Source organism: Podarcis tiliguerta, assembly GCF_965153285.1.
Source record: "Podarcis tiliguerta genome assembly, chromosome: 3".
In the NCBI taxonomy this organism is placed as follows: domain Eukaryota; kingdom Metazoa; phylum Chordata; class Lepidosauria; order Squamata; family Lacertidae; genus Podarcis; species Podarcis tiliguerta.
Genome location: NC_139536.1, coordinates 55,640,201 through 55,661,317, shown reverse-complemented (window position 1 = coordinate 55,661,317; position 21,117 = coordinate 55,640,201). Strand labels below are relative to the sequence as shown.

Here is a 21,117-nt window from a genome sequence, read left to right as displayed (position 1 = left end):
GGGAAGCAGCATCTCTTCTCCTGCACATCCCTCCTAAGTTAGTATGGAGGGCTGGGGACTTTCCAGAGCAGATTTGGAAAGAGGAAGGGAAATTGCTTTGCTCCTTATTCTGCTGCTGGAAGCCTTACCTTCAGCCAAGCACCACCACTGAATGATCAAATGCTACTTTGGGGGCTCTTTCTACAGCTGAAAGATGGCACATAAATGCCTTTATAACATGAAAGCTAAAAGGCCTGGGGAAATAAAAAATATATTTGCTTGGTGCCAGAAAGATAACGGAGGATGCAACAACTGAAAAAACCCATATCCTAGCTGCTACCTGCATTACCTTTGGAGATGGGAGGACTCAGGGTGATCTCAGCAGGAGGGCAGGTTCATGTAGCTATCAAGCCTATGACTTCACATGAAAAGAATGCCTTCAAATATTTTATATTGAAAAGCATTCCATTTTTGAGATAACTGCCATGCTAGAACACAAAGCACTACATATTCATAATACTGAAATGCTACTGCTGCTTGGTGAATAAGGTCTCCAGAGCAAAGTGTGAGACAAGGCAAAATATTTATTTTCTTACCAGCACCATGTTACCCTTTATATATTGCCATTGGTTTTCTCCTGTGAATTCTCCTTGTGCCGTTCGTGTTTCCCAGCACCACCTAGCATTGATTCCCATTGAATGTTTATGTAATTCGCTAAAGTTACAGAATTAGGGCACTGTTAGTGAGTGGTTCCTTAGGCTGTATGGATGGGAGATTGCCTGTTTCTGATGGGATTATATACTCTGAAGGAGCAGGTATGTAGCTTGGGGGTTATTTTGGATCCTTTGCTGTCACCTGAGGCTCAGGTGGTTCACTTTTACTTATCATTAAAAGTGTAGGCAAACAGCAAAGTGAGCTTACTCTATTTGAATATAAAAAAATTGAAAATGTGGATCTATGTCAAAAAGTTTTCACCCTGTTATCTGTAAATAGGTACGTATAACACTTCCCAACTAATACTATTGCATTAGTTGGGTGCATAGATGGAAGTAAGACTAGTTTACATGCAAATACCTTGTGCAGAGAACAGAAGGGACAACTGGTGCAAGAGGTAAAAAATGAGCTGCAGTTTAAAAAACTAACTTTATTAAGGATATTGCTGTTAACTGTAATTACAAAAGTTAAAAAATAGTACTCAGTGCCCTGTTGCACTACTTTTTAATTACTTCTGGAATTGTTTGAAGACTTAAGGCAGATATCTCAAGGTAGGAAGGCTTAGCATGATCCAAATTCGAATATCCATTTCTCATATTTTTGAATGTCCGCAGCAGAGACTGACTTCGAAACTTTCTTTAAAGCCATTTCAAAATCTTCCATTGTGGTTGGCATGTGCATTTCATCTCTGGAAAGATTTCGGATTTCTTCTGGTGTCAAGCCTTCAATACGCCTTCTCATAGCCATTAGTGAAGCATCCCTGTTGGTATCCAAGATTGAACTTAATGAGAATACACAATGCCACTGGTCCTAAGCAAATGGCTAATAGTAGTTGTAGATGAACACTGACATGCTTAAAATATCAAACGGAGACTGCTTGGAAAGTTTGACCTTCCACACACAAACGGAAACACATCTGAGGACTTCGTACTGTATCCAGTACTACATAGATAGGGAACCTGTGGCACTCCAGATGTTGGAGTCAGTCCAGCAACATCTGGAGGCATGCAGGCTCCCACTTCTACAACAGTGGATTAATAACAGTTCAGTAGATCACATAAATCTATTGCAGTAATTTGGAATCTGAGACCCAGCTTGAAAACCCAGCTTACAGAGACACCTTTTTATCATTCTTTCCTCTCTCTCTGATCTTGCATGTCTTACCCTTTGTACAGTGGTATCTCGGGTTACATACGCTTCAGGTTAGACTCCGCTAACCCAGAAATAGTACCTCGGGTTAAGAACTTTGCTTCAGAATGAGAACAGAAATCGTGCAGCAGTGGTGCAGCAGCAGGAGGCCCCATTAGCTAAAGTGGTGCTTCAGGTTAAGAACGGAACTCCGGAACGAATTAAGTACTTAACCCGAGGTACCACTGTATATTCACAGAAACCGCTACACATTTTTGGTATCTCCCTTTAGCAAAATGTCACAAGAATCCAGGAAGTTGCCTTATACAGAGTCAGAGCATTGGTCCATCCAGCTCAGTATTGTCTACACTGACTGGCAGTGGCTCACTAGGATTTCAGGTAAGGGATGTTTCCAACCTAGGAATTTATGCATTCAGAGCAGATGCTTTACAGCTACAGCTCTGTCAAATATCAAAACTGCCTTCAATGGGAAGACAGGAATTTCGGTATTTCAAACAGTGACACCGGCTAGGCTAATAGATGACAGAAGGCAAGCGGTGTGGAGTCATTTTGGAGGGGCCGATATGGGCATTACCCTCTTCATTTTGCAAGGGCTGAATGGATTCAGCTACTGAGAAAAAGCACAAGTAGTGCAGTTGAGACAGGTATGGGCTTAGAGAAAGATTTACTGAGTGAGGCAGGAAAAAAATAACAGAGAGGGAGTAGAGGGGAGTGGAAGAAATAAGAGGAAAAAGTGAATATGGCCAGAGAAAAAGGATAAAACAAAATGTAGAGTGGAGAGGAACAAATACATGAGAGAAGTGTGCACCAAGAACAAAAATAACCATCATGGCAGAGAATGGGGACTAGAGGGAAATGGTATACAAACCTGCCATTCCCCAAGTTCAAGGAAAGCAGAGAAATAGGTTGAATCTGTCTGCTTTCCTTGAACTAGAGGAGAATGAAGAGGGAGAAGAATAAAGACTGCCTGGCTGGGAAGTAGTTTCAGTATAATATTTTTTTTATCAAAGCAGCAGTAAGCCAGTGGACAAACGGCAACATTAATGTATTTTCATAAACAAATTTTGGATTCCAATAGAAGCCCCAATTAAATGATTATTCATTCAAATTTCTGAGCAGGTATGCTTAAAACAGGCCTTAATTATTTTAGAAGTGTTACAGTTTTAACGTACCTGCACACATTAGTAATGTCAGCCCCGGAATAACCGTCCATATTTTCTGCTATATTGGTAAGGTCAACATCATCAGCAAGTTCCAACTCTCGCAGGCTTATTCTTAGAAGTTCTTCTCTACCTTTGGCTAAAACGGAACATTTTTTAAAAGTAACAATATAAATAGTTTGAACCACATAGTATAGTTACTAACTTTCAAAAAATGCTGAGGCTTTCAAAAATGGGTTCCTAAACATGCACTTTGTTCTGCTTTTTGCCACCCGAGAATCTTGTGTGCCAAAGTTTACAAGCAACAATCTACCAAGGAAGGGAAGTGATTTTCACTGCAACCCAAACTGCCACCCTAATCACAGCTCTGGAGGTACAGGGGACTTCCCCGGGGAGAAGGGAACACTGTCCCTTCCATAGAAGGCAGCACAAACCTGGGATTCTACTTCTTGGGGGAGTATTTTCCCCGGAGGCCACTTGGAAGCACCACCCCTATTTCCCAATACAGCCCTATACCAAATTCAGGTTCAGAATTCAAAATTCAGGATAAATAAAAAGGTTGGTTTCCCCCAAAATGGAAGTTGTTCTACCTGATGGTAAAGGAATGTAAATTCTCTTCTCTAGCCGCCGTCGTAAGGCCTCATCAATATCCCATGGGAAATTAGTAGCAGCTAGTACCATAACCATTTTGGAAGGGTCATCATTTTCAGAAGCCCCTCCAACACCTAAATCAGAAGGAAAGAGGAAGTTATAAGGGGAGGTCACAAAATTCTGGAAGCTATCCAAAGTTAAAGCCAATGTGAATTTTAATCACCTGCATAAAATGGCAACATATTTGCACTGAACAATTTGAATAAAGTGTCTCTTGGCTATTGAAGCAGCTCCCCCTGCTGCTGCCTTTAATTACTAAAAAAGAAAAACAGGAGCAGAACGACTAAGACAGCTTTGTAAAGAGGGAAAACACTTTTCAGAAGTCTATCCACTGGTCTGCAAAATTAAGACTGTTCAATGATTCCACAACCACAGTAATTCAGACAGTGCTACATCCACATGATACACGTATAGCACAAAGCTACTACTCTAAACAGTCATACATAATTTCTGATCCAAAGCAGAAATATTAGTACAGTGTTGCTACTATAATGTCCCATCCAAGTTCCTACTTTGAGCTCCACATCTCTTTAACACAATGTGAACTGAGCTTATTTACCATCCATCTGAACGAGTAATTCTGCCTTCACCCTTCGGCTGGCTTCATGCTCCTCAGAAGTTCCTCTGCGACTACAGATAGAATCGATTTCATCTATAAATATTGTTGTTGGTGCATAGAATCGAGCCTGGAGAGACAAGATGAAGGAACATCAATTAAATCACCAAAGTACCGCTGAGCTATGTTTAACAACTTACTTCACACAAAAACATGGCATATAACCTTGAAAGTCCATACAATTACAGTTTTCCCCTCTCAAGTCAGCAACCAGCACCAAATTTAGGGTGATTCGGGTAGTTCCCCTGCACAGGGTGCCGAGCCGAGGGGGTGCATCATCATCATCATCATCGCTATATTTATATGGGTACCTACTCAAAGTTTTTTTTGGGGGGGGGACAATGCCAGATTTTGCCTTTGCTCAGGGCACCATATTATTAAAGTCTACCCCTGAAGCAACAATCTTGGGTTCCCAGACACTGGACTTCAACTGCAATTCCTAGCCAGCATGGCCAAATGTTATGCATTAATCCAACATCCAGAGACCCAACAAACTTTCAAATAATATTCTGGGCAGCATGCAAGCGGGCTTTGGAGTGCTTCATAATAAATTTAAAAAATCGTCCAGTAGCACCTTAGAGACCAACTAAGTTTGTTCTGGGTATAAGCTTTCGTGTGCATGCACACTTCTTCAGATACTTTTTAATTTTTTTTGACTGTGTCAGACCAACACGGCTACCTACCTGAATTCATTCATTAAAAAAGTAATAGAAGTTATACATTAACTTGAACGGTATGAAACCAAGGGAGGTGCTACTATGCAATTCACTGCTAAGTGGCAAAGCAACTTGTAAGACTTTAATGGAGAGGGGTGGTGTGGGAATGAGGCTGGCTGCACACACACACACACACACACACACACACACACTCTACATTTTGTGATGCAACTGCATCATGCTTGTCTGGTAAAGGAGAATAACTCATTGCAGTCAGATTGGACTGGTACTGCGTTAAGACAAAATTATGACAGTACAAGGAGTCTGGTCCATGATAGCTCAACGCTGGTCAGGCCTGCTGAACTGACCAATGTAACACAACAAACATGCATACCCTTTAGCTGCTGTACAACTAGAAGTCTGAAAAAAAAGCTTAAATATAAATTTCAGACGAGTAGCCAGGTTTTTGAAACACCTGTATATTCTAGAAACTATTATTCATCCAAAATATATATCAAAGAACCAACAGTGAACTCTAAAATCACCATTTCAAATAGAAGTCGAACAAGTTTTTCAGATTCTCCTCTGTATTTTGAAGTAAGTGTTGACGATGATATGTTGAAAAAGGTTGTCTTGCATTCAGTAGCTACAGCTTTTGCAAGAAGCGTTTTTCCAGTGCCAGGAGGACCAACCATCAAAACACCCTATGTAAAAGAAAGGAAGTCCAAAAAAATGTTCAGAAAGTTTCTCATTTGAGATATCTAGAACACATTTTCCATGGGAAATTGCTTTAGAACTTCCTTTTCTCCAAATGTGCTTTAATATCACGTCTAAGGAAATGGTATGCTAGCTCTGAGGATCAGAACAGCAGGCATTCTTACATAACTTGTTTACGTATCCAGATCACTACACATTGCATTCAGTGGAATTGTGATATATTATATTTTGCTCTTGGAACGCGGGTGGCGCTGTGGGTAAAACCTCAGTGCCTAGGACTTGCCGATCGTATGGTCGGCGGTTGAAATCCCCGTGGCGGAGTGAGCTCCCATCTTTCGGTCCCAGCTCCTGCCCACCTAGCAGTCCGAAAGCACCCCTAAGTGCAAGTAGATAAATAGGTACTGTCTTATAGCGGGAAGGTAAACGGCGTTTCCGTGTGCTGCGCTGGTGCTGGCTTGCCAGAGCAGCTTCGTCACGCTGGCCACGTGACCTGGAAGTGTCTCCGGACAGCGCTGGCCCCCGGCCTCTTAAGTGAGATAGGCGCACAAACCTAGAGTCGGACACGACTGGCCCATACGGGCAGGGGTACCTTTAAAAGGTAAAGGTACCCCTGCCCGTACGGGCCAGTCTTGCCAGACTCTAGGGTTGTGCGCCCATCTCACTCAAAGAGGCCAAGGGCCAGCGCTGTCCGAAGACACTTCCGGGTCACGTGGCCAGCGTGACATCGCTGCTCTGGCGAGCCAGAGCCGCACACGGAAACGCCGTTTACCTTCCCGCCAGTAAGGTACCTTCCCTATTTATCTACTTGCACCCGGGAGTGCTTTCGAACTGCTAGGTTGGCAGGCGCTGGGACCGAACAGCGGGAGCGCACCCCGCCGCGGGGATTCGAACCACCGACCTTTCGATCGGCAAGCCCTAGGCACTGAGGCTTTAACCCACAGCGCCACCCGCGTCCCAGGGGTACCTTTACCTTTACCTTTATATTTTGCTCTATTGCTAAAATGTGAGAAAGTCTAGCCATACAATAATTGCATTCAGATTTTAGGTTAATACTATCTCATCATTTTCTCTTATTAAAATTGTGCCTGATCAGGACATATGAAAACATTATTAATTCAAAACTAAATTGCATGATTTTACCTTCCAGGGCCTTCTAATCCCCTTAAAGAATTCTGGCATCCACATGGGTAAAACCACCGCTTCTTTGAGCAACTTTTTAGCTTCCACTAAGTCAGCTATATCATCCCTGTTTAAGAAAAGAAATTAACAGATTATGACACACTAGAAGCAACTAATTACTGTTCCATTCAAGAGTCCCTATCACAGTCGGACGGTAACCTTGGGTTAGCTTCTAAAAGATGCATTCCTACCTGCAGCTGAAACCTTCTATGACTCTCTACAGAAGAATATCAAATAGTTTCCCATTTGAATTCTATCCAAGTAAATTTGCATGATCTGTAATTCTGTTCCAGGAGAAAACTATCAATACATCAACACACTTGTTGTTTGTACAAAATGTTCTTTCACATGGAAGTCTATCATAAAGTTGTTTTTAATATAAAAAGTTCAGGTGTTTTTTTTCATTTAAGCATTTCAGTAACATTTATCATCCCTTTAAGTAACCTGGCTTAAAATGCTCTCTGAATGCAGGCACCACATTCAGTTAAATTTTGACTTTTTAACACACCAAGTTAAAATATGATTTTATATATAAACCAAGGGTAAAAGTGATTAGAGGTGAAGCTTTATAAATACGTGCATTTGTTATACAAATTATAAATATTCAAGAAGTCAAAAACCACAGAAAGGTATTCAGTGGGTGTCCCACTGCTGACAGAAAAAATATATTAGAAGACTGAGCAGGCTGGCTGTTTCCAGCAATTCCTCCTCCCCCTGCAGCCCCTCAAACCACCTCCTCCTCTAGAGAGCTTCAAAATATAAATTAAGTAACAAACAAACAAACAATCACAACCACAACCGTTACATTCTAAGTTATGGAGAAACATTATTTTGTACAGTATGTGCCAGCCCTTTCTTTGGGCACAAGTAGCCTAATATTATTCATGTTTACTCAGCAGGGCACATTCTTCAGGATTTAGTAAGAATGAAGTGTTTCAGTATGAAGGAATTTGCTTTTAAAGTACAGGTTCATAATAGAAACAGAAACCAATCCATTGGTTGTATATGGCAAGTAAAGACCAAGGAAAGCAGGCAATTTGCTTCTCTAAGTCAGAAGAGTGTTCTCCCCCCCCCCCTTTCAGGCATTGAACAGGCCCAAATACAGACTACACAAGCTCTAATTTTAAGATGCACAAACTCATTCTCCCACCCTCACTGAAAACTGGCTCATGTAATATTCTAAGAAAAATTCTGTTGAGGCAAATTGATCATGTTTTCCAGGGATTCTTGGTACAAGTGTATATGTTAAGCTCATTTTATAACATTCTTGCCTTATGTATAAACAAAGGAGGAAAATGTTAATTCAGATAATTAGCAACTCTTAACAACTGTTGACTAGCCCACATTGGGACAGTAGTCATTTACGCTTCAGCCACTAAAACTACATCCTGTTCATAGCAAATACAGGATGCCAACCAATGAGTGAATGGCCACTCAGCTGGCTATGTGGTAACAGGATTGCTTCTAAGCAAGGAAGTCTGTATAGCAGCATTAGTTAAGAGTATGCTTATTATTCTTTCAGACCACTGATGTTGTGGTATAGCATCTAGTTGTGTACCATTATTTTGCTGTTCCTGGCTGCACAGTAGGTATGATGTAGTGATATCCCCTCTATAGAAGCCTTGTGCTAGATTCAGCTGAACGATGCAAATAAGTTGGCAGGTCACAGTGGACAATATGTTGCACTGAGCTAGGCCTGATACACTTAATTCCTTGAATGTAATATCTTGCCGTAAACTGAATGAAAAATATTATTAATGGAAGACCTACAATCTGTTGTCAGGTTAAATTTAATTTTTAACCAAGCAACCTTTAAAGGATTGAGCTTACACACATACTTCCCAAGTAAAAAAAATTACAGAGGTGAGTTACACTTACCATCGAACATTGGGATTTTGGGAAATGATGTCTCTTTCCAAAGCTTCTACTAAGTCTTTGTCGTATCCAGTGCTATCAAATTTCTTTGGCTCAGATTCTGAAATGTCAGACGAGGGCTTATTCTGCATTACAAACACAGTTTGCATATCAAACCTACATTTGTTATTTTTAAATTATCCACACAATGAATCACTATACCTGGCTTAATGCCTGCTTAATTATAATAGAAGCAAGGGTCCTGTAGGCAAAAGTGGGCATAGTCTACACAGCTTACATCTGCACCAGAATAATGCAAATTCAATATGGAAATATGGCACTGGGTGGAACTATTAAAATCATCCCCAAGTGCAGGCTAGCTAATTCAGAAGTCAGCTGAGCCATGAACTGATCTGGCACCTTGTTATAATAAATAATTCCGTTACTGAATTGTGGCATTAGGTATATTTATATAGCATTTTACAATGGAAATGTTTTGTAAAAGCACCCATGGCTCCACCCAATATTATCAAAGGCTGTTTCTCAGATGGAAGGACATAGTGGAGGTCTCTGCTAGTGGAAGAGGGGGAACCATTTTTACCAACCCCATTGATCCCTTCCCCAAAGATATATTCTGGAGCGTTGAGCAGTGCTGGAGTGCCATGGTGGGTGTTGGTGAAAACGGTCCCCTTCCATTAACCGAAGCCTCTTCAGTTAACTAAAAGTTCTTCCGTGAATGGAATGACTCCATCCATTTGCAGAAACCGCAGGAGAGGGGAATGCTCTTGTGCTCGAATCCTGCTTACTGGTTTCCCACTGTGAGAACAGGATACTGGACTAGATGGGCCCTTGGCCTGATCCAGCAGGGTCTTCTTATGCTCTTATGAAATACACTATAGCCTTCAGACTCCCTGAAAGGAAATTCTAATAATATTCATCTTTGTACCATTTGACAAAAACGCCACGTTTAGTTTCATTAAGGCTGCAATTCTATACACATTTACCTGGAAATATGCACTACTGAATGTAATGGGGCTTCAAAATTGACATGTTTCAAACTACTCTTCTCTAAAACCTTAGACCTCCTGCCTCTTGAGAATGCTGACAGTGTATATGAGAGAGATCCAAATGGGAGAGGGGCACTTCTAAGAACTTGAAAAGCTAGCTTCACATTTTAGACACTTACTTTTTCTTCTTTCATTTTATTCTGCGGATCCTTCTTTTCCCGGCCGCGGATTATTTTGCCTTTATCGTTAGAGCTTCGGGAGGAGGGACGGCTGGAGACTTTAGGCGCTGCACTCGCTCGGTTATTTTGGCTCCTGCAATCACTGCAATGAGCAGACTGACGTTTCCTGGCTCCTGGTGAACTTCTGGTTAGTTAGAAAATGTAAAAGAGAAAACTGTAATAAAGCTAAACTAAAGCAGCTTTCAACATAGGGACAAGTGCATAAGCATTTCGTTTGGACCTATGAGGATCTGAATAGTTTACATTATGGGGCAATAGATCTTAGGAATCCCCCCCCCCAGGCAAGGTCTGTGCTGAGGCTTCATGTGGATTGCTATGGTATATTTACCGGGGACAGCGCAGCATGCTTTCCCCCCGACTTAGGAACTGGAACCGGGGTGTGGGCCTCACAGACATTTTAAATGTAATGTTTTGGGCTTCCCTGATCCACTTTACACTCTCGGCGTCTCTTACCTACGTTCGGCAGGTACAGGCAGGGACCAAACTTCTCCATCATGAGCCGGTAATTCTTGCTGCGCAGCTTTCAAAGGCGTGCTGTCTAATTTAAAGCTTTCTAGTGTTTTCATGATATCCTTCACGTGCTTCGCTTCTACACTTATCTCCTGCCTAACCTGAGTGAAAACATGAAAAGTACAGCTTTAACAGGTAGAAACGTGTCCCTAGCTGAGCATATGTACCTTAAAAAAAATTCTCCATTAGAAGTGCTAGAGATGTTTAACTTCAATTGTTTGCTTTGATTTTTTTCAATTGTTTGTTTTTATATTGTATCAGTCTTTTATTTTTATCTTTATTTTGGATGAAGGGGCCGTTTGGAAGTTTTCAAAATAAATATGTTACTTTATGGGAAGTTGACCTGGTCCACCAAAGATTCCCAAATCCTGCACCAAAATGGGGAACAAATGCACCACTACATGCTTGACTTTTCTTTCAATGGATCTTACATGCAAACTTTTTTATGCTTAAAGTTCATTCCAGTCCACTTTGTACTGTTTGCAAACTTATGCTAAGTAACTTAGAAGTTTGTTTGCATGTTCCATTCCATATTAAAGGTACAGTATTACTTCTCTGTGATAGCTAATCTTAAGGATCATCCATATGCTAGGTGCCCTTTAAGGTGGTTATTCCAGAACAGACTCCTGTAGTCTAAATTTCATAGCAGGCACAGTAATGCACCACAGAAGCCCTCACACTAGTGTTTACTGCAGGCCTTTCAAGGTTACTTGGGCCACTGCAAGATATTCCAGTACTAAATAAGCAAGTCATAATGATGAACTATTATTCTATTTATATCCCACTTTACATATTTATATTCCAGAGGCATATGTAGGATTTCCAGATGGCCTCCCATCCAGGCATTGATCTCAGCAAGGTTGCCGCATCATGTGCCTTTGGAACATACCTTTAGTACTGAGAAAGAATACAACTCCCAGTGTGGCAGGAGCAAATTCTCGTGACAGGAAATTTCAGATGATCATTAACATGGAAGAGCCACGATATGCCAGAAAGGTCACAATTTTTCTGCATAAAGTTGTGTTTTTGAAAAACATTAAGGGAGAGCATTCATAAGTGCAACTCCTCACCAGCAGTCTGAAGTGATACATTCCAGGAAGGGCTCAGATGTTCACATGATAGTGATTAATTAAGAGCAGTAAGTTTTAGATTAATCAACTAAGGCTGCAAATCCAAACTCCACATACCTAGCAGAAAACCCCACTGAATTCAATATAGGACTTGCTTCTGAGTGGACAAGGTTTGGCTTGAATTTTAATTAAGCAGTGGCATCAGATTTTAATCAGTGCTGAGTTTATTTTTGAGGCTTTTTAATTATTAAAATAATAGGTAACTTAAAAATTAAAGGTGCCATTTTCTCTAACAATTAGTAGCAGCTTTTCTTTAGTATGTGTAAGTCAGGAATTCACCAAGAGGAGGTTTTAGAAATGTGCATGTTTATAAAATTTAATCGATCTGTTGTAAGCAAATTATTATCAAGCATTTTTTTTAAGCCAAGGACCTTATGAATTAAGTGTAAGTAAGAACCAATCAATGGAAAAAGGATGACCCACCTGTTGCCATTTCTGCTGGAGGTATGTGTCTTTGACAGAAGAGAGGTATTTATTCATTTGGTCAAGTACTCCCTGGTAATAGACCATTGCAGAGTCATAATTTCCCAGCAAGGCGTACTCACGGGCCAGCTTCACATTCTCACTTATCATGACAAGACTCATGGTCAACATAAGCTGGGGAGGAAAAAAATGCTGCAATTGGAATATACAACAGCTGGGATATAAAGAAAACCTGTCAAATGTGTAAGAATGGAAAGTTTCTCATGCTGTATTTCAATTTTTCATACATTATGTGAAATAGTCTTAGTACTACAGAACACTTACATTTTGTAACAAAGCCATCTCTCTCAAAGACCTTTGAATCTATTGTGAACATAGCTGTTGTCAAATAGTCATGACACAAGCATTACTCAATACATAGTTCAAGCATGCTCAGTTTCATCTCCAAAGAACTATACTTTAAATAATGATAGAAGTTGCACATAGTCTGTAGATTTGTCATAATTTATGTTAGACTGTTAATTGTGAATAACTAGAACATAAACTGAATAATTAAATTATATGGTATATAGCAACCAGACACATGGCTTCCCCTCCAGTCCCAGTTTCATTGCTTTGTATTATTCAAATTCAGAATCTGAAAGATTTTCTCTACCAGTCTTAAAGCACCTGACTTGGATACAGAAGGTCCTAAATTTAATCCCTGGCATTTCCCGGTATGGCTGAGAGACACAGGTGCAATCTACACACACATTAAAAATGTTCTGAAAATGCTTTTTAAAAAGCATTTAAAAAATACATTGAATTTTCCATAAGGTTTCATACTGCCATATAGTGTCACATCGTATATTGCACTTAAAAAGGTTTATTTGCAGCTGTATAGCTGAGTCCACAGAGTGGCCAAGGGCTTTCAAAAGAATAGAAGTACATGATGGGCAGAAGATGTTCCATTAAAGCCAAATAAGGAAAAGAAACCATACTTTCCCTCTCAGAATACATTTAATATCCCGAGCTGCCCATATGTATTACAGAAATGCTATCAACAGGAGGGAGGCTGATGGAATGAAAAGACACACTGTAGTTGCCCAATCGCATCGTGACTTCTTAATTATTATTAAATGTTCTCTCTTTATATCACTTCAGAAGTGCTGTGTGTCTGACAGTGCAATTCTACACAAGCCTATTCAGCAGAAAGTGCCATTGAGTTAGTTGGAATCTACTCCCAGCATTCCAAGAGTTCACCCTTAGAAAACCTAATGTATCTTAATGGCTCATTCATAAACGATCATTGTTCTGGTGAGACTTAAATAAGCAGCCATAAATGTTACATTAAATGTTCTGCACTATGTTCTAAGTAAATTAATCTGGTTATCCATGGAAGAGGGATTTAGGATAGAATTACACTTAAAAACAAATGCAGGATCATTTCTGCAGCATTTTGTGTTTAGTGAAAATTTTACTCTTTTGATTTCTACTTGTTTGTAGGTAACACGAGATTAAAACTCAGGGAATGACTCTCACTGAAGTTGGTAAAAGCTCTCTGCTTTATCCCTTTAAAACACATTTCACTGCGTCAAGTGTTGCTATGAGATTTAGGACGCAACCCATTCAGAGCTACATGTTGAAACTAGTTATGGGTAACATTTCTGGCTACAGAACTTATATTAATAGAAACTCAAAACACGCTGACATAACTGGCAGTAAGTAGTGCAGGGTGCGGCAGCAAGTTTGCAGCTTCCCCTGCCGATAACACAGGGGCCCAAACTACATTGACCTGATAAACAGCTAGTAGCTGTGCATTCTACTGATCACCATGTAATTTTTAGAATTTTATTTTATCATATTGGTATATAATTTTGATTTTTATATGTTTTGATCATTTTGTACACTGCTTTTTTTATTAAAAAAAATTAAACTTTTTAAGTGTCTTAAGCTTTAAAAAAAGTTTAACAAAATTTCATTGAAGATACCAACCACACTTAAATTAATGCTAAAAGACATTGCTTTGTTTAGTATGTGGCTCTTTAATGGGATTTACTTTGTGTACAGTGCTCTCTCATTTCAAATACTCTTCCTCTGGTTTTCTCCTTGCTTACCATTGCTACCGTTTCATTCAGTATTATCTACTTCCTTTTTTTTTTTTGCCTGCCTATGACTTTTCAGAGCACTCTTATCTCTCGTTCTTTACTGCAAAAACCGAACTATAATATGCTTTTAAACTCTGGAATCCAAAAAACCCAAATCTCCTTTATGACTTGCCATTACTTGCTTAATTGTTTTCATCATCTTGCTAAACTTGTAATTTCAAACTAGTTTAGTCATCAGCTCATACTAGCAAACAGGTGTATCAGGTATGAGAACCATTTTTACCCATCCTAAACATCTATGAGCAAGCTTGCTGAAATCTTGGAAGCATGTTTTCTCACACAAGTTGTGCACTAAAAACTTCACAGCAGTTTCCAAGACTTGTAACTTTTAACAACAGCACTAACAGAAGCTCAGCTTCCAAAGAGAAATTATGAAGCTTATAAAATGCATTTCCAGTCATGACATCATACTTTAGCATTATGTTTTTTATTCAAACCATCTATTTAAATTTTTTTTTAAGTGTGTTTGTGTGCTCTGCTGCTAAATGAATCTCTCCCAAAACAATACTTGGGCTGGATCGGGTGTGGGGAGAAAGCGGTCAAGTGCCCCTGGACGGCACATTGGGGGGGGGGGGGACTTCAAAATTACTGGGTTCAACACACACACACATCAATGCTGAAAGGAGCGAAAGGGAAGGGAGGAGCCTCTCACTTCAAATTGGGTCTGGTCTGTTGGGCTGGCAGCAGTAGAGCCCAGAACCTTCCCTGCCATTTCTGCCTTGCCTTGCCTCACTGTTGCCTGGCAGCCCTTGTTCCAAGACGCAGCAGGTCCCAAGGCAGACAGATGGGCAGCCCTCCTTGTTTTCCTCTTCCTTCCACTTCACCACTACAGATGCAGCTGCATCCCCTCTGCCTCCTTGCTGGAAATGCCCAGGGCAGCACCCACAGATATGCTGTAATCAAATGCCTCCTTTTTTCTCCCACCCGATCCTCAGCTTTCAGGCTACACACCCCGCCACAGGAGATGGGTCCAGATAAGCGCCTCTGCCTCCTTTGCCTTCCAGTCACCTTCTGCTTCCTAGTACCCACTGCACCAAGAAGGGCAAGCACATGAACCCTGGGCAGAGCAAACCAGGAGGGTGGCCCCCTTGCAGGCACTCCCCTATATACTGGCCTCCCATTATGCTTTACAGTTAGTAACCTGTGTGTGGATGTGTGTGGGCTAATTGGGAACACTGACAGCTTCATACATCTAAGAAGAAAGAAGTGTATGTAACTTGATTTCCTGTGTTGGATGGTCCTGGCTACTAAGCTATACATTATTATTATTATTATTTAATTTTGCTTTTAATTGAATTTTAAATCTGACAGTGCAGTATAAAGGAAACTAGCAACTCATTTTCAAAGCTCCCTTTCCTTGACTTAACCCACCAACCTATATGAGGCCTTTTTAAAGCATTTGTCTTTAGGGAGAATGGGTGGCACCCTAGGACAAAACTTGTAGATCCAGCACTGAACAATACTACATAAGGAGAGTGTTGCTTCTGAAATGACAGTTCAGAATTCTGCCATCTGCTATAGAGTTTCACTGTTAATTTTGAAAAGTTATTTGTAAATGGGTAACAGGGATAGAGAAAAGCATTGCTACCTTCATCCCCTCTGATATGCATGTTACTTTGTCCATTCTTTTACTCTAGAACAGGGGTAGTCAACCTTTTTATACCTACTGCCCACTAATGCATTTTTCTTGATGGTAAAATTTCCTTACCGCCCACCAGTGCTCAATGGAAGGAGGATTCAGCTTGTGCCGTAGAACCCCCTACCGCCCACCTAGAATCCTGAAATGCCCACTGGTGGGCGGTAGGGACCAGGCTGACAACCCCTGCTCTAGAAAACCAGAGCATTATGGGCACAATGTACCCAAAGTCCCACCAATATCAATTTTGAGAGAATTAAAACACTGAAATCAAGAGAAAATGCTTGTTGTCATATTACAGCTTGTTACACTATGCTAGTTTTGACCTGTTTGAAGATTGTTTATTATGCTCCTGTACACTGAATAGAACCAGAACACTTTGTTGCCATTATTAGTTGTACATATAATAAGAAAAATAAAATATGGACTAAATAACAACTCTTTAATTACAATGTTACCAGTTTTTAGAGTCTGGGTGCCTTCACTGAGAAATGTATACCCCTCTTTGCATCTTTTAAAAAACATGTTAGTCCAGTAATAGTTGGTGGGGCAGGACCAACCTGCCTCTGCTGACCCTCTCAGTAATGAGCAGTGACTCAAGTGTTGAAAGGCAAGATCAAAAGTGAAGCTTTACCCTGTTCTGCTGAGCACTATTGTCTTAGCCGCAAGAGTTATACCCAGATCCCTTGGAAAAGTGAAGAGTATGGGTGTTCTCTCTTGGGTCTAAAAAAAAGGTGTCTAAAAACCAAGGTGACCGCTGGTTTAGGGGGACTTGCACAAACCACAGCAAGACTCAAGCTCATATTCCTCCTTTCCTCTTCCTGTGTAACCGGGAAGATGACCTTCTGCTGAACCAGGGATAACCAAAGAGGTGCCCCCCAGATATTGCTGGACTACACCCCCGCCCCCATAACCAAATGTGAGGAGTGATGCAGCTGTAGCCCAACATCTGGAGGGCAAAAGACTGGCTACCCACAAAATTTCAACAGATGCAATAATTTTATCAAGACCAAATGCCCATTCTTGCAACCTTCAGGAGCAGACCCAAGTAATCATTTTACATTAGCTCACTTGCAACAACAACAGCAATAATGCACAATCCTGATACTGAATTCTCCACTCCCAGGGTTTATTATCTACAGGACAAGAAAACAATGAAATATTTAGTCCTATAAACACCAGCATTGTTTCTAATATTTATATACCATCCTTTTTATCAATTTTCAGGGCAGCTTATATTGAACGTATTTAAGAAATAACACAAAGCATTAATGCAACAATAACAGTGGGAAAATAAAAAATATTTCACAGAAAGCTAGGTGTTTAATAAAGGAAATGCTTGATAAAAGTGGTGGGTCTTAAACAGATACCAAAACACAAGGTTGGTACCTGTCATACTTCAGGAAAGAGTGAATTCCAAGAGCTGGGCATTGCACCAGAGAAAGATCTCCCCCTCGGTGCTTCAGGATGCATGGAATGACTAGGAGGGCCTGACATGGAGAACTCAATTAATGGACAGGATGATATGAGAGAAGGTGCTCCCTCAAGTAACCAGGCCCCAAGTTGTTCAGGGTCTTACATGTCAATAAGCACCTTGAACCTGCCCCAGTGTAACATGCTCAATGGTAAGCAGCACCATTCAGCAACCAAACCACTGAGTTAGCCGCAGGTCCTAAAGCAGCAACAAGCAGAAGACACGAGCACATTGCAGTAATCCAACCTGGAAGTTAATGGTGTATAGATTAGCCCTGTCCAAGAATGGCTGTGGCTGGTGCACCAGTCAAAGCTAGGAAAAGGCACTCCTAGCCTCTGGGGCCACCCACGCCTCCAGTAGCAATGATGGTTCAAGGTGTAACCCAGAGTACACACCTGAACTTCCAGGAGGTCTGCAATGCAGTCATGCAGCAGCTGTGAAAATAGGCAACTTCCATGCTAAATATCATTACAAAGGAATGGAAAATAAAGATCTCAATATCATAATGCCATTATACAAATCTAAAGAAGAAATTATAAAGATGCATAAAATTATGTATTGTTACAAAAGCTGGGTGCCTCCCACTCTCTGCTGAGCAGTGGCAAGAGCTCATGCTCATGGGCTTCCAGGCACTGTGGTCCTTTGAAGAACTGAGACATGGTGGAAACTGTTGTGGCTTCAGTCTGCATGGGAGGAGTCCAAATCTTACAGCATGGTCATTTCAAGAGGGCTTGTCCCTGCAGCAGTGAAGCCCTGGAGTCAAGGCATCTCCCTCAGCCAGCCTGCCCAAAGATGAATCCTAGTCTCTCTTCCTCCTTCTCCTTCCCAGACTCCTTTTTCCTGTCACCTCAAACACACAGTCACCCTGCCAACCTTCCAAACCCCAGTCTCTGTTCACAACTCAGGGCAGGGGGGAAGGACAGTTCTCTTGCATTGCCAAGTTATTTTAATTAGTGGGCCACTGTTAAAATATTGGTCAGATATCACTGGAACTCTATTGTTCCTTAATGGCCCTGTTTTGAATAGACTAGCCCAGAAATTCCTCTGCAGTTTGCACTTCTCCTTTCACATCCCAAATCATCAAAATACTACCATTTATTAATTTCTAGGATTTGTGGGGCGGGGAGCACTCCCAAATCTATAACAGTATAGTATGGAGAACTAGCAGACAGAGAAAATTTTTCCTTCCTCTCTCATAACTTGGGAACATCCAGTGAAGTTGAATACAGGAAGAAGGTAAAAGAAAGGGCTTCTTCATACACAGCACATAGTTTAACTATGGAGTTCACTCACACAAGAGGTAGCATCACCAACCTGGATAACTTTAAAAGAGGATTAGACAAATCCATGGTGAATAAAGCTTTCCATGGCTACTCGCTACAATGGCCAGGGGTTCTACTTCCACTTTCAAAGGCAGTATGTCTCTGAGCACTAGTTGCTGGGAACCCCACACCTATGGCACAGGGAAGAAAAAAGCCCCCCCCCCAACCTCACGATGATGTCCCCACTCCGCCCCCAACCATGCAAAAAGAGAGACCGACTTACTCCAAAAGCAGGTGTTGTTTACTCCGGAAAGCAGTCCAAGGAATGGCAGGACGAGTAGCCCGACAGTGACGTCTCCCGCATCACCTGAAATCCTAAGAGAACACGTAATGGGCAAAGGGCTCTCCAGTCACCCGCGGGACGCCTCACACGGGCAGGTGCTGGGGGGCGGGAAGGGAGTGCAAAGAAAGTACCGAGCAGGAGGAGGAGACGAAACAGGGTCTGGAGCCGCAGGAAACCGGGAGCTGGGGACGCGGGCGCCTCCCCTCCAGTCTCTTTTCGGGCCTCCTGGACGAGGAGAGGCTGCCCAGCAAAGCCCATTCAAAGCCCTCCCGCCAACGCCGCTCGGGGGGCGACATCCCACTCCGGATGCTATTGGGGGGGGGCAGAAGCAGCCCAGAGAAGCCGCCGAAGGAGGCGGGCGGCGAGGGAGGGAGCGCTCCGGGCTCAACGGACGGGGAAAGCGAGGCTGGCGGAAGGGGGAAGCGGAGGCTCACTCACCTCTTCGGCGCGCTCAGCTCCGTAACGGCGGCGGCGGCGACGGCGGTGGCGCTAGGGCCCGACTCATCTCAGCGCCGCCTCCCGCCCACTCCGCGCGGAGGCACTGTCGGTAGCGCGCAGGCGCCAGCTCTTGTCCCGCCCCACAGCGTCCTAACGTCCCTACGCGCCGCCCACCGGGCGGTTCTTTTTTTCTCGGGACTCTGAGTGGCATGGGATTTTTTCCCCCCTTCTTTCATTTATATTCTCTCCTCCAATCAGAACTCGCAGCGTCACTGCTGGGCGGGCTCTTCTGCCCGCTTTTTCTTTTTTACTTTCTTTCCCCCCTCTACCCGCCACATTGTTTGGCTTCTCGAAGTAGAAGGATCCGGCTGGCCTTTCGCTTCTCGCTCTCTTTGGGAAGGGGTCTAGTGGTCCCTGATCTCTTCATGTCAGGGACGGGGATCGCTAAGCCGAGGTGCCTTCTCGGAAGTCTTTCCCAGCCACAGCCTCATCCTGCCGCTTCACCCCCCGCTTGGCGGCCGCGCCTTCTTGCCTGCTTGAAATATGCCCTTTATCTCTGACAAGCTTTCTTGCACCTCTGAATGCAGGATACAGAGCGGGCTGAGTGTGTACAAACTAGCGTACTGGACCTGCCTGTCTGCCTTCAGGCACTGCAGTCATCTGCAAGGGACTCCCACAGGGCAGGGTTGATGTGGCCAGCCTGGCTGTCATGTTTGCAGACGTCTTTGTAAGAAAGAGTTGGTCTGCCAACAGGTTGGTTGGTGCCTGTAACTATGACCCTGGGGGTTCCTGCCACCTTCCATTTTGTGAATATGACCAAGTCAGCACAGACATCACCGAAACAGGAGTGCCAACATGCTGGGAGTGTGGGCTTGGGAGAGGCTGTCTTTCAACATGCTGCCTAAAATATTTCTGATTCAGCACATGTGGAAGGCGTTGAGGCATCAGGTCTGGTAATGCCCTCTGTTTTCCTGAAATTAAAGACTATATGATTTTGAGAAGGGGTCCTCCAGATGTTTTGGTTGGTATCTTCCATTATCCTTGATCTTTGGCTCTGCTGCCTGATGGGAGGTGACATGTGGAGGGTAGATTCCTTCTTTTGCTTAGTGGCAAAGCCAAGGAAAAACCTTTTTACCTTACCTTACTGGCAGCAGTAGGATCATGCTACACTCATAGCATTTCACAGAGCCTCATACGTTTCACAAACTGCAGTATCATAGCAATGCAACAGTACAGAGCATCTACCAATAAGTAAACCTGGCAGAATTAAACTGGGCTTACTTTCAGGTGTGTATAGAAAAGCAGAATAAAGTGCTGTGTATTTTTATTTTTTTTAGGTTTGATTTTATATTTTATTATATTTGTACTTTGGAATGCTACTTCATGTTACTTTAGAATAAAGACCAATAGGATAGGGTCTTAGATTTGTACCTAAGTTGAGAAGAAATTACCAGTCTTATGAACTGTGGTTTTCAAAATACCTATATTTATAGGGGGGGGGGATTCCATTACATGGTAAGATTTATACTCTATTTGTACACTGTCCTGGGACTCCATGGCATTAGGGCAGCTTTAGAAATACAGTGAATAACAACTGGGGGCAAAATCGTAACCCCTGGATGCTCATATCAGATGGTAGTGGGATGGTGTGCAGGCCTATCAGCTGGTGAAGAGCGCCACTGGTGGGAGTGCATGGTACCAGTGGCTCCAAGTTCTGTGAGGGCAGGTGTGAAGCTACTGCTGCTGGTACCCAAAGAAGCTCCCCCCCCCCAAAAAAAACCCCAGGACATTAGAGACATTGGAGCTCCGAGATCCAAAGACCCGTAGGTCCCT

General features: G+C 42.3%; 1 protein-coding gene across 1 annotated transcript; it reads right to left on the bottom strand.

The window, feature by feature from the left end:
* Positions 1–1,103: 1,103 nt before the first annotated feature.
* KATNA1 (katanin catalytic subunit A1) lies at positions 1,104–19,440 on the bottom strand. The gene is made up of 12 exons (XM_083435047.1): positions 19,285–19,440; positions 18,787–18,878; positions 11,985–12,158; positions 10,375–10,532; positions 9,862–10,045; positions 8,700–8,821; positions 6,783–6,888; positions 5,471–5,629; positions 4,213–4,339; positions 3,593–3,727; positions 3,015–3,141; positions 1,104–1,453 (listed from the first exon to the last, which is right to left on the bottom strand). Exons 3-12 carry the CDS (start codon positions 12,153–12,155, stop codon positions 1,255–1,257), a joined length of 1,488 nt encoding a protein of 495 aa, XP_083291173.1. The 5' UTR covers positions 12,156–12,158; positions 18,787–18,878; positions 19,285–19,440; the 3' UTR covers positions 1,104–1,254.
* Positions 19,441–21,117: the final 1,677 nt, after the last annotated feature.

Excerpts from the sequence above, each read along its gene's own strand:
- KATNA1 (XM_083435047.1), bottom strand. The coding sequence starts at position 12,155 with ATGTTGACCATGAGTCTTGTCATGATAAGTGAGAATGTGAAGCTGGCC. Across the intron at positions 8,822-9,861 it reads ATAAAATGAAAGAAGAAAAA|AATAAGCCCTCGTCTGACAT; the intron begins GTAAGTGTCTAA and ends TTTGTAATGCAG. Across the intron at positions 6,889-8,699 it reads CAAAATCCCAATGTTCGATG|GGATGATATAGCTGACTTAG; the intron begins GTAAGTGTAACT and ends TTTCTTAAACAG.